The following is a 17,834-nucleotide window of genomic DNA, read 5'->3' as shown; positions in this document are numbered from 1 at the left end:
GTGAAATCTTAGCCAGAAGACTGAGAGCTGTTATCAGTATTTAAGTAGACAAAAATGCTGCATAAATATAGCATACATTTAAGCTATCTTCTGACTCTATTAATATATGATGAATGAAATGTAGTTCCACTATTTTCTACATTATTTCCAAAAGAAGTCAGAAGTCATCTATTATTGACTGATGTCAGGTGTTGAAATTTGTAATCTAAAGAATGTATATGTGCATCTTCCTTTCAACTCCACAGATTTACTTCCGTGGTCTGATACCCTATTGTTATAACTGTAATATCTATATTTCTTTAAAATGAAGAGATGCCTTTAATCTCTTTTCTACTATTTGGTTATCAAGATAGTTATTTCTTTTCCAAATTTTGCATTTCCTGTATGGGGAAGATGAATGCAATAGAGCAGGAGAACTTTTATAGACGTCTAATGATATCTAGTTTGGTATTCCATGCCTCTGTGTTCGAATATTGTATTCAACACTGTCTTTCATCCTTATTGCATTATAATTACAAGTTGAACCTCAGAAGCCCAGAATTCTAACAACTATGGTCCTCCACATTTTGAATTTTTGATTTTAGATTTTTTATACATTGCTTTATAAAACAAAAGCTTTGTTTGGAAGCATGATTAGTTGTGTTATTTCCTATTCTAAGATTAGTTCTAACTTTAATAAGACATCGATATATAAGTGGAATAAGTTGACAGCATTATGCCTAGATTTGGGCTCCCGTTAGGGGTAATTTTTTTCTGTTATCTCACATATTACCATAGTGAGATAATGGTCAGGTTTCAAGTTTGACAGTTTTAAGAAGTTCAATTTGACTCATCGTAACAATCGTTGTTGTTGTTGTCTTCGTCGCCGTCGTCATTATCATCATCATCGTCGTTGTTGTTGTCATTGTTTGAATGCCCACTTTTTCATGCTTGCAAGAATCAGATGGCATTTATTGAAGCAGATTTTCTACAGCTGGGTGTCCTTCCTGTTGTTAACCTTTACTTGTTTCCAAGCAAGGCAATATTTCATCATAACTGGGCATGTTTTTTCAGTACGTTGGAAATTATTGACATTTATCTACAACAAACATGCCATGGCAAGACAAAGAGACACAAACATATATACACACAAGGCTTTGGTTGCCCCAGAGTCATAGGGGAAGACACTTAACCAAAGTGTATTGCAATGGAACTGAACCTGAAATCACGTTATTTGGAAATAAACTTCTTAACCTCACAGTCACACCTACCAGATTCACTCACAAGATATTGGTCGGTCCAGAGTTATAGCAGAAGACACTTGACCAAGGTGGTACACTGGGACTGAACTGAACAGCATGCGGTTGCAAAACAAATTTCTTAACCACAGCCATGTTTGAAGATAAAATGACTGGATAGTCTCAGCCCGATCATATGCCTGCTTTTTAAGGGCAGGCCAGGAGTTAAACAACAATAGTCACAACATTAGAGATAATGCCATCCAACACAGTAGTCATTAGGCTAATTACACCATATAATCATTTAAGGTTTCATCCACATTATATATTCAGAAGTGCTGAAAATAACAGTGTTATGTTGACCCAGATTAACTTAACACTTAATAATTGATTGCACCTAGTTTTAATCAATTTTAGCCCCTGGTGTTGTTAACCATTTCAATTACGTTACCAATGCATGCCAAAGCATTCCATGACTTTTCCGAATATACTGGTATATGATAATATACTTGGTATCTTAGTATGTAGAAGGTACATGAACTAGTGGTTAGAGTGTTATACTCATGATTGCAAGATTGTGGTTTCAGTTCCTGGACTGAGCAAAAGGCTTAATTTCATGTCGTTCTGCAATCACTTCAACATTTGATGTTTAACACACCATCACCTGTATGTCAAGTACTTATTCATAGTGCAAGTTTTGAAGAGTGCAGTTCGATTTTAACAGTTAGTTTTTCAAAACTATAATTGAAGTGACAAAGGAGCATATTTGCCATATTTTGCTTTATGAGTTCAATAGAGGCAACAAAGTAAGGGAAAGTGCGAGGAATATTCATCTGAATATCTCTCTCTCTCTCTCTCTCTCTCTCTATATATATATATATATATATATATATATATATATATATATATATATATATACATATATATATATATATATATATATACACACACACACTCACACATATACATATATGCACACACACACATACATACACACAGACACAGACACACACACACACACACGCATATACATACACAGTCAAAAGAAGACAAAGACAATTCATTAACACATCTTTAATTATAAGTTACAAATGTTTCCATGCCATTTCCATTTGCAATGCCAGTTTACGTGAAAATTAAGAAAAATCACGTAATATTTGCAGTTTTAGACACTGGAGAGGCACCTCCTCAGATATGTATATAAATAACACCCTAATGAAGGAGAGAGAAACTTAAAATATATATGTATGTTTGTATGTATATATATCAGTGTATTTATCTATAGATAGATAGGTAGATAAATTGATAGAAATACAGATTTCCACACAGTTTCTATCTATCAGACTTAAAATACACAACATTGATCAATCTTAAGCATGTGTAGTAGTAAAACCATGCCAAATAAACTTATAAAAATTATTTCCGTAATCATGCTTTTGTGAGTACATATGTATTGTGAAAGTAAGAGAGGTTAAAAGAGAAAGGGTAAGGCGACCACATGTGAATCATACAGATTTCTGCTGCTAAACATTAATCTATTTATTAATATAAAATGCTGAATTTTCACATTATGACTTAGCATTTCTTATCATATATTTTCAATTTATTTATATATTTTAATGTTATTTGTTTGAGAGCTAAATTTAACCAGTTTTGCTTCAAACAAGCATACATCATGTGCAAATCTATGGAACCAAATACACAAAGGAAACCTCAACTTACAATACATTAGTTAAAACTGTTAACCAGCTTGTAGATTGTTCCAGTACATAATATATGAAATAACATGAGTAACAACAATAGAACAAAATGTCCTGCTGGCTGGCCTTAGTCATAAATATTGTTCTCGCTATTATAGTGCATAAATATATATTGAGAAATATTAAAGATGTTTGTGGATTACTTGCCAAAATAATGTTGTTTTAATAATAGTTATGTTGGCATAAAGCCTGAGAATTTCAGGGGAGGGAAAATTCAAATTGGAATACTTCTACCTTTTCCAAATGTATTAACAATACCAGTAAAGAAAATGACCCTAGTAATGAATCAAAACAAGTCTGGGAATTCTGTCACCAGAAGCATACAGCTCCTTACTGTCTGTAACTATTTTCAGCACTTCTGTAACTATTGCCATCATCATCATCACCAATTTCATGTGATCTTCTGATATACCACCATGTGTACTCTTGTCTTCCTGTCTCTATTGGTTTTTAAGGTGGTAGCTTCCGAAAGCTGTAGTAGTTTCCTATTTTGTCTTTTGTCCAAGTTCTTTAAGTTACTCATTTTAAAGTTGCATTTAAAGTATAGCTTTAAAAGCTGTAATTTTTAACTGATATACCTTGTATATGTATACATTGTTTTATTTCTAGTGTTCTATTATCTTATTTCTTGCAATGAGTTTAGCTTTTAATATAACTCTGATTCTCCAGCAGCACACTTTTTTAATTTCCTCCTTCATTTGCGTACACTATATCTTACCATTTTCTCTACGCTTAAGTATGTGTGAGTGGTTTTGTTTTAATTCTCTGATTTCATTATATCATCATCATCATCACCATCGCTGTCATCATTTAGCTCCTGCTTTCCATGCGAGCATGGGTTAGACGGTTTGACTGAAAGTTGTTAGCTGGGGAGCTGCACCAGGTTCCAGTCTAATTTGGCATGGTTTCTATGGCTGGATGCTCTTCCTAATACCAATCACTCCAAGAGTGTAATGGGTGCTTTTTATGTCCCACTAACATTGGTGCTAGTTACATGACACTGGCGTTGGCTGCAACTATGATTTCCCTTGGCTTGATAAGCATTCTCAAGCATGGCATATTGCCAAAGGTCTCAGTCACTTATCACCTCCATTAGGCCCAATGTTCGAAAGGTGCTTTTTATGTGCCACCAATACAGGTGACTGTTATGTGACACTGACATCAGCCATAACTATGATTTCCCTTGGCTTGATGAGTCTTTCCAGACATGGCTTCTCGCCAAAGTTCTCAATCACTTATCACCTGCATGATGCCTAATGTTCGAAAGGTGCTTTCTATGTGCCACCAGCATGGGTGCCTGTTACATGTCACTGGCGTCAGCTACGATCATGGTTTCGCTTGGCTTGATGAGTCTTCTCAAGCACGGCATATCATGCTTGAGAAGCACTTGGATCAAATTTAATGTTCTCTGTTTTTGATTGATTTACCTCACATTGGTAGATTTGTTTCACCTCATTACAGAAATGTTAAAATTTATACAAAAAATTGGAACTGTAGCTATTACCATTTTGGTGTATGCAGCTGAGTACAACAAATGCAACTCAATTTATAATAGTTTGCACAACAGAAAAATGAAATAAAAGATTCAGTGGACATAGGTATGAAGTCAAGTACAATGACAGTACTTCGACAAAACTTGCCTAACATTTTACATCAAATTGCTATAAATTTGAGGAACTCTTGAAAATGTATTCTCAGGAAATATTCTGACTCTGCTGCACTTTCAGTCCTCAAAAAGGTGAAATATATTTGTGACTTACTAGCATCATCTCCTGGAGGAATGAACAAAATGACAGAAGAATTCTTTCACATTTACACAAAACTTTTGATGGAGTTTTCTTTATCCTATTTGCTTTTTTTTTTTTTTTTCCTTCCTTCTCCATTTCCCTTTTTTCTTCTTTTTCCTTCTTACTGGTTATGAAGAAGCAAAACCTGATAACGTCATTTTGTCTGGAAAGCAATATAGAATATTCTACTTCAACTTTTAAATTTCTGTATTTGTGTGTATTTTTCATATTTCATTTTGAAGAAGACATGTCCTGTCAAAATATTATTCATTTCAATAAACAGACTCAATCTCTATTTATTATTTATCATATTGCATTCTTCTTGACAGAATCATTAGCACACAACACAAAATGCTTGCTTTTTATCCTTCACTCATTTCAATCTTGAGAGTGCAGTTGAAGAATTTTTAATCGAATGAACTGATCCCAGTATATATTTTTTTAAAGCCTGGCACTTATTCTGTGAGAGTCTATTGCTGAACCACTAAGTTACTGGAACGTAAACACACCATCACTGGTTGTCAAGTGGTGGTGGTGGAAGACAACAACCACAGACATGAAGACACACACACACACACACACATATAAAATATACAATAGGCTTTTTTCAGTTTCCATCTACCAAATCGACTCAGAAGACTTAGGTCAGCCTGAGACTATACTAGAAGACACTTGCCGAAGGTGCCAATCAGTGGGACTGAACCCGGAACCAGCACCCTATGTGGGAAGCTCTACAGGACATTATGTTCCAATCTCCTTCAACCATTTGTCTATATCATTACTCACAGTTCCTAATGCACCAATTACTACAGGAAATTAGTATTATTATCATCATCATAAGGCAGTGCACTGGCAGAATCATTAGCACACTGAGCAAAGTACTTAGCAGCACTTTATCCATCCTTACATTCTGAGTTCAAATTCTACTGAAGTCCACTTTGCCTTTCATCCTTTTGGGATTGATAAAATAAGTACCATTTGAGCACAGGGTTTAACGTAATCGACTTATCCCTTCCCCACAAATTTCAGGCTTCTTACTTATTGTACAAAGGTTTATTATTATTGTTGTTGTTATTATTATTATTATTATTATTATTACTATTATTATTATTAAGGCGGTGAGCCAGCAGAATCATTAGAATGCCAGGCGAAATGCTTAGCAGTATTTCGTCTTTCACTACGTTCTGAGTTCAGATTCTGCCAAGGTTGATTTTGCCTTTCATCATTTCAGGGTTGATAAATTAAGTACCAGTCAAATTCTAGAGCCAATATGATCGATTGTCCCCCTCCCCACAAAAATTCAGACCTTGTGCCTATAGTAGAAAGGGTTATCGTTAAGGTAACAAGCTGTCAGAATCATTAGCACATCAGGCAAAATGCTTAGTGGCATTTCATCCATCTTTACTTTCTGTGTTCAAATTCCTCTGATGTCAACTTTGCATTTCATCCTTTCAGGGTCGATGAAATAAGTACCAGTTGAGTACTGGGGTTGATGTAATCGACTATCCCCCTCCTACAAATTGCAGGCCTTGTGCCTATAGTTGAAAGGATTATTATTATTATTGTTATTGTTATTATTGTTATTTTATGTTTGACTTTTGTTTTGCATTTGTACAAGTTGGATCCAAGTCTCACCCAGAGACCTCAAGAGACAAGTTAGAAGTTCATGTAGGTGTTATGCCTAGGGTACCATATATTTGGATTTGTACATAGTGTTGTTCTAGAGAATGTTTAAGAAACCATAAGAAAATTATGTGTTTGTTTTAAAATTTGAGATCACATAGACAGTATTTTACGTAGGATATGGGCAGTTCCCATATTATTATTATTATTATTATTATTTCTTAAGGTGGTGAAATGAAAGAATCAACTAGATGCCGGGCAAAATGCTTAGTAGCACTTTGTTAATTTTTATGTTCTGATTTCAAATTCCGCTGCTGGCATCAGCTTTGCCTTTCATGTTTTGAGGTCGATGAAATAAGTACTAGTTGAGTACTGGGGGGTCGATGTAACTGACTTATCCCCTTCCCTGAAATTGCTGGTCTTGTGTCAGAAATTTTAAAACCATTATCATTATCATTGTTATTTCTTAACAATTCTTCTTAAATATGTTTGTCTGTATTTATAGAACTATAGCCATAGAGAAAAACTTTGTAGGCCACCCTCCTGGAAAAGCATAACAGTTATTATAGAAGAATGCATCTTTTAATGATATAGCTCAGCAATCTTCCTTTTTTTTAAAAAAAAAATTTTCATTTTGCTATAGAAAAGAAATGTTGAATAGAAGCTTTTAGGAACTTAGTTTCCACATTTGACTTTCTGTGAACTGAATAAATTCTACCAATGCATTCCCTAATTGACATATGCTACAATGGCAGTACCATTTTATCTACATATGATTACTATGTATGTGTGTGGGTGTGTGTGTGTGTGTTGTGTTTCTGAGTTTTTCATGTTTTTACTACTACAATTATTATTATTGTTATTATTTATAGCTATATTTACAATATCAAGAAGATTGTTTGGAAGTTGATACAAAGGAATGTGACTTCCACTAATGAACATGACTTCTACTAATGGTCTCTGCTTGAAAGCAATCAGTCAGTCACCTATCATGTGATATATATATATATATATATACATATATATATATATATATGTGTGTGTGTGTGTGTGTGTGTGTGTGTGTGTGTGTGTGTGTATGTGTGTGTGTATGTATATATATCTGTGCTCGTGTTTATATGAGTATATACATGTATATGTGTATTTATATATTTCTCTCTCTCTCTCTCTCTCTCTCTCTCTCTCTCTCTGTGTATATATATATATATATATATATATACACGTACATACACACGTACATTTGTGTATCTATATCTATGTATTTACATATCTGTATCTGTGTGTGTATATACAAATATATATATATATATATATATATATTTGTAAGTATACTCACATGTACACATACATATGTACAGATGTGTGAGAGTTTGAGTGTGTGTCTGTGAAGCGATTATTGACATTTGATTTTTGTAATGCCTGTCTACAAATATGTTTCTACCAACAGATTACCATTTGTTTAGGGTTTCTTAAAGTGGTTTTCTACAATAAGAATTGCAAGTGGTGTAGTTAACAGCAAATCTGTGCCTGCTTCTTAAAGTATATAATTTAGAACTAGCATGCCAATTCATATTATTGATGGCACGCAGTCTTTGACATAGCAGTTAAGAAATCTAAGGTTTGCTTCTTCCATAGATGCCTTAAGTGTGTGGGTAATTGGCCAATATTTACCAAGGATAAAAGTGAGATTATCACAAAATATGTTTTCTAGATGCATTTAGTTTATTTAGTTTATTTACAGAAAAAGAAATATTTGAAGAAAGTAATTGTTAATTGCTATTTTTACTTGCTAAAATTTTATTTTTTATGTAGCCATTACTAAATATCCAAACTATTTCTGGTTGAAATGAGTTGTTATAGAATATAGCTGCAGGCATGACTGTGTGGTTAAGACACTTTTTTTCCCAATCATATGGTCTTTGGTTCAGTCTCACTGCGTGGTACTTGGGGCAAGTGCCTTGTGAGTGGATTTCATAAATGAACACTGAAACAAACCCATTTTATATATATATATATATATATATATATATATATATATATATACACACACACATATATAGTCCAATGAATGTTGAGCTGGCTGAAACTTTGGAGTCATTGTCAATACTACTCTTATTAAGGAATAATATAGCAGGAGTGGCTGTGTGATAAAAACTTGCTTCCAACCACATGGTTCGAGGTTCTGTCCCATTGCATGGCACTTTGAACAAGTGTCTTCTACTATAGCTTCGGGTTGATCAAAGCCTTGTGAGTGTGTTTGGTAGACAGAAACTGAAAGACGCCTGTCGTATATATATATATATATATATATATATATATATATATATATATATATATATATATATGTGTGTGTGTGTGTGTGTGTGTGTGTGTGTGTGTGCCTCTCTTCAGTGCTGGACAACCCATCAGCTAGAGATGGCAATAGCTTGCTTCTGCTTGCAATATAAATAAATTCAAGCAGCTACAGACATTACTTGCTAGTACAACTACTGTGTTCATCTCTTGGAGAGATTTTAGAACTAGCTTTTTTTGCTTATTGCAAGATCAGCGACTGTATGTCACTTGAATCTAAATATATTGCAAGCAGAAGCAAGCTGTTGCCATCTCTAGCAGACGAGGTGTCCAGTACCGAAGAGAGGCAGAAATAGCCCGAAACCATGCTGGTCTGCTGGTCCCATTGCTGGAAGGTGGTAGGGGTTCATTCACCGGCTTGCAATTTTATCGGATGCAGCTGTGCCTCATTAACCAACTAGAGATGTCTTCTTAAGTTTAAAACATTGCAGTAAAGTCCATTCGAACGGAACAGCCATGTTGAAGTGGCTGTGAACATTACTTGCTAGTACAATTACTGCGTTCCTCTCTTAGAGAGATTTTAGAAGTAACCTATTTTGCTTGTGTGTATGTGTGTGTGTGTGTGTGCGTGTCTTTGTGTTTGTTACACTATTGCTTGACAACCAGTGTTGATTTGTTTATGTCACTGTAACTTAGCAGTTCAGCCAAAGAATCTGATAGAATAAGTACCAGGCTCAAAAAAGGAATAAGTACTGATATCTGTTTGCTTGACTAAGCCCTTCAGGATGGTGTCCCTTCATGACTGCTGTCCAATGACCTAAACAAGCAAAAGATAGAAGACAGATTTACAGGGAGCTGTAAACAAGGAGTTGCTAATATGTTTGCTTCTCAACCACCTTGTTCCAGGTTCAGTTCCACTCTGAGACACATCTTGGGCAAGTGTTTTCTACTGTAGACTTGGATTGGCCATTAGCTTGAATTTATTGCAGAGAAAGTTTCATAAAGCCTACTGCATATGTGTGTTTGTGTGTGTCCATTCTATCTTTTAGTCAAAAGGGATGAGCAATGCTCATGAAAATGGATGTTAAATGATGATGATGATGATAACGTAACATTAGGGGTATGCAAATAAAGCTCCTATTTCATTATGCCGGCTACCTAGTGATATTGACTAGTAAGTCAGTTTTTCAGGGTTGCATCATTTAGTTTCTTTACTGGTCATTCCAAGTGCTCCTACAATCACTGGTTTTGTAACCATCTTAAGAGTAGGAGAAAGAGAAGCAGCTTGGTGAATTGACCAAATTCAATAGGTCTGTAAATACATCTGGTAGATGGTAAGGAGATCAGCAGTGGGCATTCCTGTGTGATAAGGGGACCACAGAGGCCTCACACCCTTGGAGTCAGCAGAGGTCAAATGTGTTTACTACTACTAGCGATCAAAAAAAAAATTATATATATATATATATATATATATATATATATATATATATATATATATATATATATATATATATATATATATATATACTGATGTTCGCATTGTTGAACTTTTGAAATTCTGATTTTTATTATCCTTATTATTTTATTATCCTTATTATCGTTCAGAGATTTATTATTACTTGGTTACACTTTTTCGAGATCAGTGATTTTTCATCACTGGACAAAGCAGGATATATATATTTGCATTGGGAACCACTTCACATCGACAACCGGTGATTGTCACACGCTGATGATGGGTCAATACCCAGAAACTCAGGTCCATGTGTATCATGTCAGGTTGAACATGGCAAAGATGGCTTCCCTTTGCAAATACTGATAGGGCACAGAAAGTGTGTCAATAGCCAGTTGGAGGAGGTGTCCTCCTGGGGCTACAAGCTACAGTAGCCTCCACCCTTAAGGGTTAGCCACATTTAAGTGGCAAATATACTTCACGATTATCCTTATTATTATTATCATTATCATCATCATTATTATTATTGTTATTATTATTATTATTATTATTATTATTATTATTTTCATTTGTTTCAGGTTTAAAACTAAATTTCACCGAAACCTGGGGTGACCTTCATTATTTAGGCTTGACAGGACTAGAGATATTTAGTACAGACAAAGAGACATTACCAGTTAACATGAATATGCTTAGTGCAGAACCATCAGATTTGCATAGTCTACCTGGCCATGAACAAGATGAAAGAACATTGGACAAGTAAGTAATTCTGTTAACCAAATACAACTTCAAAAATTCATTAAAATTTTAACCATATTTTTAAATTAAAAAAAAAAAAGAATTCCAGTTTCTTACCATGTATAGATCTCATGCTGCGAAACTCCTGCTGTTCCAGAAAGCTCTGAGGATATAATGTGATGGAAATGCTAGAAAATAAGTTCTGCAGTCAAGTTATTGGGAAATATTTGACAAAAATCAATAAACACTCTTCTTGAAAGTTTATTCTAAATTCTGATCTGAAAATAAATGTTACACTGGTGTCAACTTATCAAGATCTCATTATAGTTTATGTAAAAACCAGTGGAGAGGATAACGCCGGCTGTTCAGCTGGGCTGAATCTAAATGAAGCATTTTTTTTTTTTGCTAACTATAAATGGCTTGCATGTGTCACACACCAGTGAGGGGATCCTCTACATCAATGGTTCTCAACCAGGGTCTAAATGACCTCTAGTGGGTCCATGTAAGATTTTGCTGTTAAAGCTTATGTATAATAAATTGGTTATTATTCTACAGTATACAAAATATTTATTTATCCAAAATATTTTTCATCATCATCATCATATGTCTGCTTTCCATGCTGGCATGGGTTGGATGGTTTGACAGGAGCTAGCTAGGCAGAAGATTGCACCATACTTTGCTGTCTGTTTTGGCATGGTTTTTACGGCTGGATGCCCTTCCTAACACTAACCACACTGTGGAGTGGAATGAGTGCTTTTTATGTGGCACAGATGAGGTCAGTTTTGGCAGGGTTTTTTCTACAGCTGGATACCCTTCCAAATGCTAACCACTTTACAGTGTGGACTGGATGTTTTTTTACATGGCACCAGCACTGGCAGGGTCACCAAGTAAGTTGCAAGACAAAGATCTTTTGAGAGATGATGTGGCACTGGAGGAGATGATCTTGTGCCAGATGATGAAAGGTTAGAGTGTGACAGAGAGACAGGCACCGGGGGTCCACTAGAGTAAAATAGGAATGAAATGGGTCCATAGAAAAAAAAAGTGTTTGAGAAACCCTGCTCTATGTGGTCAACAAATTTGCTAGAAATAGCACCCAGGCCTCCCTCAAGTTAAATCCTATGCCTCATTTTTAATTTAAGTTCATATTTTCTGTGTTGGTTTGTTTTGAAATAAGATATCTTGGGAAAAACATCCTATAGTTGAGTGATCTTTTTTTGATATTAATCCTTATTTGTTTTCAAACAAAATGCTTTAACCCACACTTTTGCTTGTGCAGCTGGTGAGCTGCTAGTCTTTTTATTTATGTAGAATATATACAATGTCATTCTTGTCCAACTGGTGTCAATGCAAAACAAATGGAGACAAACACATTCTCTCTCTCTCTCTCTCTCTCACTCACACACACACACACACACACACACACACACATTGGAAAAGGCTACTCAGAAGGTTTCCACGATGATAGAAAGACAATTCATTGAAATGTTTTAAGGCAAAGATGGAAAAGAATGGTACAATCATTGTGACTAGCAGTGCATAACTGCATCCTGGTATATATGTATATATGTATACTGCAATGCTAATATAGAATTGTCATTGATACATATATATATATATATATATATATATATATATCATTTGTTAATTGATATATGTGTATGTGTGTGTAACTTAATGAATGACAAAAGAACAGAAGTTATGTAATCGCCTTTATTAATTCACAACTGTTTTTCCCATAAGAAGCAGTGCAAGCTGAGTACTTGTGCAACATCCCATAACTTTCTTGGAGCTATTAAAATGAAGTCTATGTGCTATGTATATGAAATTTGAGGAATAGAAATTGTACTCAAGCCTATCACATATATCTATGTGCATGTGTGTTTTCTTCTGCATTAACACTATCGTTTATGTCTCTCATATACAAAAAACTGTTTTTATCAGTGTTGGGGTAGTTGAATAAAATCAATGCATTGAATGAAAATACTTTGTAGTATTTCTTTCTACCCCAGATAGGTCCCTTTATGCTAAGGTAGGCTTACCTTTACACCAATTACAAGATTGATAAAGTAATTATCTGAGAAAGCATTGAGATTGATGTAATTGATTAAAAGCAGTATCTAAAATGCCATCAATGCAAAGTCTAAAACCTATTAATTTATGTGAATTCTCTTTTGATGTCTGCATCATTTATAATCCTTCTGTTTATACACAAATATGGAACAGTTTTCATTGTGAGATTTAGTTCTAGAGACTTAGTATATTCAAAACAACATACTCCGAATGACATTTTCAGACTGACAGTTACTAGTGTTTCAGCATAATTTCACTTCCTCATTGATAAAAGTTCCAAGCTTCAAATAACTATATGGTGCCTGCTATAAATAATGTACAGATCGTTATTTCAATGTCTGTTGTTTCAATTATGTACAGTTATTTATCTTTGGCATGGTGAAATTTTGTCCTCAAATATTTTATTTGTTGATATCTGTATAGGAACAGAAGTTCTTAGACATCACCAAATGACAGTGTTGGTCCTTAACTATCACCAAATGACACTTGAGTAGTTTCACTAGAAACTATGCTGAAACATTGGTATCTGACACCAGTGGCTGATATTATTTGCAGCTTGCTGCATTTTTAACTTACAATGTTTCTTGGGATAAGTTGTCCTCTGAGACTAAATCCCACATTGAGCACTCTTTCATTTTTGTGAATACATGAACAGTGGATACATCAATATTTCAATTTCTGCCCTTTTGAGCTGGGCAAAATTTTGCTTGTACCAACAATTTTGTTTACTGATTTCTATATAGTCACAAAAGTTCCTAGGTAACTCCAAATGATCAAGTAGAATATGTCTCTGAGGAACCAAAATTACACAGAAATGCTGGTGACTGACAGTCTCCCAATGTCATTTGGTGCATATGTTTTAACGCACAAAGTCTCTTAGGTTAAATTACTCTTCAAGTCTATATCTCACATCAAATGCTGTCCTGCATTTGACACACACACACCCAAATGTGTTTATAAATTATGTACATGTTATTTTAATCACTGCTTGTTTCAAATGTGTATACTGATCTTTTTAGAAGAATAAGTATTGTAATTACAGCTATTACTGTTGGATTCAGAATGGTATATTATTTTTCTTACATTAATAAACACACACATACATGCACATGCGCGCGCACACACATGCACACACAATGTGTGAGATAGAAATATATTTATGTATACATGTGGGTAAGTGCATGTGAGTGCTTACAAATATACACACATATAAACAAAATATAAATATTATTATAAACATTACTTGTTCTTCCCTCTATTTATATTTTGGGAAAGAGAGAAAACTGTAGAAGTAAAGCACAGAAAAATGGATCTCTTAAATCAGAATTTCCTTTCATATATATATATATATATATATATATATATATATATATACACACACACATACATTTATCAGTCTATATATTTGTATATCTAAATAGATAGAGAGATTAGTTATGTATATGTGAAAAGGTTGCTTAATATTAATTGGCAGTGTATTTCATTTTTAAATTGTAGTAAGTTTGGTGGTGTAATATATATATATATATTTATATATATATATATATATATATACATATATGTATGTGTGTGTGTATATATATATATATATATATATATATATATATATATATATATATATACATGCATACACACACATACATGCACATATATACATACATATATATGATATTATATTATGTTCGGTTATATTATATTATGCATCAAACATAAATTGGAGTATTTATCGAAAATTTTCCAATAAATTGAGTTATGATTTATTCTTCACTAACTAAAGCCTTAAATTATTGGATTTGATATTTTGGTTTGAAGCTTCTAGTGTTCTTCTTATGATTTTTACGTGATTTGTTTTATTTCTTTATACTTACTCAGTTATATGTCTTCTTTTATTAGATATTTAGTTTTGAAATACTATTCTGTTTTTCCTTTGCTAGATACATTTGTTTACTTTATTATGATTTTTTTGCTTGCTTTTTTTTTTTGTCGTGAAAGAAATTCATTCATTCAAATGAGTGTGTAACAACATATTGTTGACAACCAATGCTTCTTCTGCATAGCTTATATCTACATGAAAATCTTACATAAGTAGGATTTAAAACCAAAATAAATGTTTTGATATACATACATTTATATACAGAGAGAAAGATGGAGAGGGAGACATTTTTATTAAATATTCTAGACATATATTTATTTATTTTTATATTTTTAGCTTATCCCAGGAAAAACAGTTTTCTGCTGTGCTATTTCCATAAAGCTATGTATTAACATATATACCAGTACCCACAGCCTTTATTAGAGAATTGAAACTAGTTACTATTGATAGATACATCTAGAAAACCACACACACACACACACGCACACACACACACACACGCACACACACACACACACACACACACGTATGTAATATGTATATATATGTGTATGTGTATATATATATATATATATGTGTGTGCGTGTGTGTATGTATGTATATATGTAATATGTATGTAGCTTAATTGTGTTACTATGTATAGGCTGGTATATGTTCATAACACCATGCCTACACAGAAACTTTTACTGGATGAAAGATATAAACTAAATTGATTTTGAAGTAATACATAAGAACAATATGTATAAATAGTTTTCATGAAAGAATTCAATAATACCTGTATTAATAGATTTGGTGAAAAATGAAACCGAAAATAAATAGATAGATAAATAAAAAAAATTATTGAGAAAGGTGAGAGAGGGTGGACAGAAAATACATAAAAAGAAAAAGAAATAACTGCAGTTGTTTCCTACAGTGACCAGTCATGTGTGAACAGAAACATGCACAATCAAAGTAAGCTTCTGGTTCTGAGTAATAGAATTTGAGATAGTTGGAGGGATAGAATTTCTATAATATTGCCAAACAAAAGAAGAAGGAAAAGAGAGTTGTAACAAACGAAATATAAATTTTGATTAGCTTATCTTTGAATGTAGAAGAAATTTGATAGAATTTTCCATGACAGAAATTACCAGTGTTTTTGAGTAACAATATTTATTTATTTATAAAAGGTCTAGTTTGTATGTATGTATGTGTATGTGTGTGTGTGTGTGTGTGTGTGTATGTGAATAAAAGTTTTGCTACAGAACTGAAGGGAGAAGTATTTTAATAAAATATATTATTACATTTTTTTTTTTTTCTGTATTTTAAGTCTCTGCCATCTCCAGCTCTTCTTTTACAGTGGATTGTGTGTATCTACAAATGTTAATATCTATGTAAGGCAGCAAGCTGGCAAAATGGTTAGCATGCCAGGCAAAATGTTTAGCACAACATTTTGGCTGTCTTTATGTACTGAGTTCAAATTTCACCAAGGTCAACTTTACATTTCATTCTTTAGGGGTCGATAAAATAAGTACCAGTTTGTCACCAGGGTCGATGTAATTGGCTTAATCTCTCCCCCAAAATTGCAGGCCTTCTGTCAAAATGTGAAGCCAATATTTACATAAAATATTGGTTCTGCAGTATAATGGAATGCTGATTTGATGACTTCCAAATTGCAGAACACTATATTGTGTGTGTGCACATGTGTGTGTGTGTGTGTGTGCACATGTGTGTGTGTGTGTAATGAGTGCTTTTTATGTGCCACTGGCAAGAATGCTTTTGTGTACTGCTAGCGTGGGTGCTTTTACATACTACTGGCATGAGTGCACGTTACGTGACACCAACATTGGCCACTGGCTTGACAAGTCTTCTCAAGCACAGCATATCGCCAAAGGTCTTGGTCATTTGTCATAGCCTACATGAAGCCCAATGTTCGAAGATCATACTTCATCACCTTGTCCCAATATATATATATGTATGTGTATGTATGTATATATACATATATATATGTATATGTATGCTCCAAGCAATATCTACAGTTCAACTCATGCCACTGCAGACACACTAGAATGAATATCCCTTTCAACCTAGCAAAAAGTTTCTAATACAAGCACCAGGGACACACAACTACATGAACTAAAGGTTACACTCATCACCAGAAACTACCCACCATCACTAATTGACATATGCTTTCAACATGCCTACATCTCAACATCCACAAACTCAGACATCCCAAATTAAAGAAGGATTTACAACCAAAAGCCCTACTATACATCTCCACACACAACCTTGTTAACAATGAAGCCTTCGACACCATCCTCCAAAACATTCCCCTACTAGAAATGGACCACACAATGAATTTAACCCTCCAAACGCACACCATCATAAAAGGCAGAAGACAGCCCAAATCGATGAAAAGTCCCCTAATACAAGCCCGAATATGCTCAACAACAACACTGAAGCCGTCAGTAAAAAAATGCAGAAGACCTAACTGTGGTATATGCATCAATCTAATTGAGGGATCAGAGTTCTCTTTCAAACAGGGTCAATGTTTCACAGTGGAAAGCAACTTCACATGTGCTTCAGAGAACCTGATATATGTGTTAATCTGCTCTGGGTGTCGAGAGCAATACATAGGCCAAACAAAAAACAGTCAACATCAAAGGATGGCTCTGTACAGATCCCAGAGGAAAATATGAATTCAGTCATGAAACCAATGCATCCCAGACAGCTCCAAACATCAATGAGGTGTTTGGTGAAGATGTGGCAAATGGGCACACTGTACATTGATCGTTTGAGAAGTTCCAGTCTGGTGACTTTACTCTTGAATATCAGCCTTGGGGTTGACCTGAGACCAAGGTGGATAGTGATGAGTTAACTGTAGTGGAAGCGGATACATCTCAGATTATGAGTGAGTTAGCAGCAAAGTTTGATGTTTTGATTCCAACTGTAATGGACCATCTGAAACAAACTGACAAGGTAAAGAAGCTAGACAAGTGGATACCATATGAACTGAAGAAGCATCAAATGACACATCATCTTGAAACGTGC

The 17,834-nt window shown here is 34.1% G+C and overlaps 1 protein-coding gene across 2 annotated transcripts in view; it reads left to right on the top strand.

Moving 5' to 3' along the window:
* Nucleotides 1-17,834, top strand: part of LOC106873657 (katanin-interacting protein) — a 509,583-nt gene that overhangs the window by 194,275 nt on the left and 297,474 nt on the right. For both annotated transcript variants that reach the window (XM_089344962.1, XM_089344970.1), the window contains exon 28: nt 10,708-10,885. In XM_089344962.1, coding sequence (XP_089201088.1) covers nt 10,708-10,885 — 178 coding nt within the window. The remainder of the gene's footprint in view (nt 1-10,707; nt 10,886-17,834) is intronic.

The sequence above is a fragment of the Octopus bimaculoides genome, chromosome 2 (assembly GCF_046866305.1).
Source record: "Octopus bimaculoides isolate indiv1 chromosome 2, ASM4686630v1, whole genome shotgun sequence".
NCBI lineage: Eukaryota > Metazoa > Mollusca > Cephalopoda > Octopoda > Octopodidae > Octopus > Octopus bimaculoides.
Note: the sequence above shows the minus strand (reverse complement) of the source record. Positions and strands in the feature narration are given on the sequence as shown.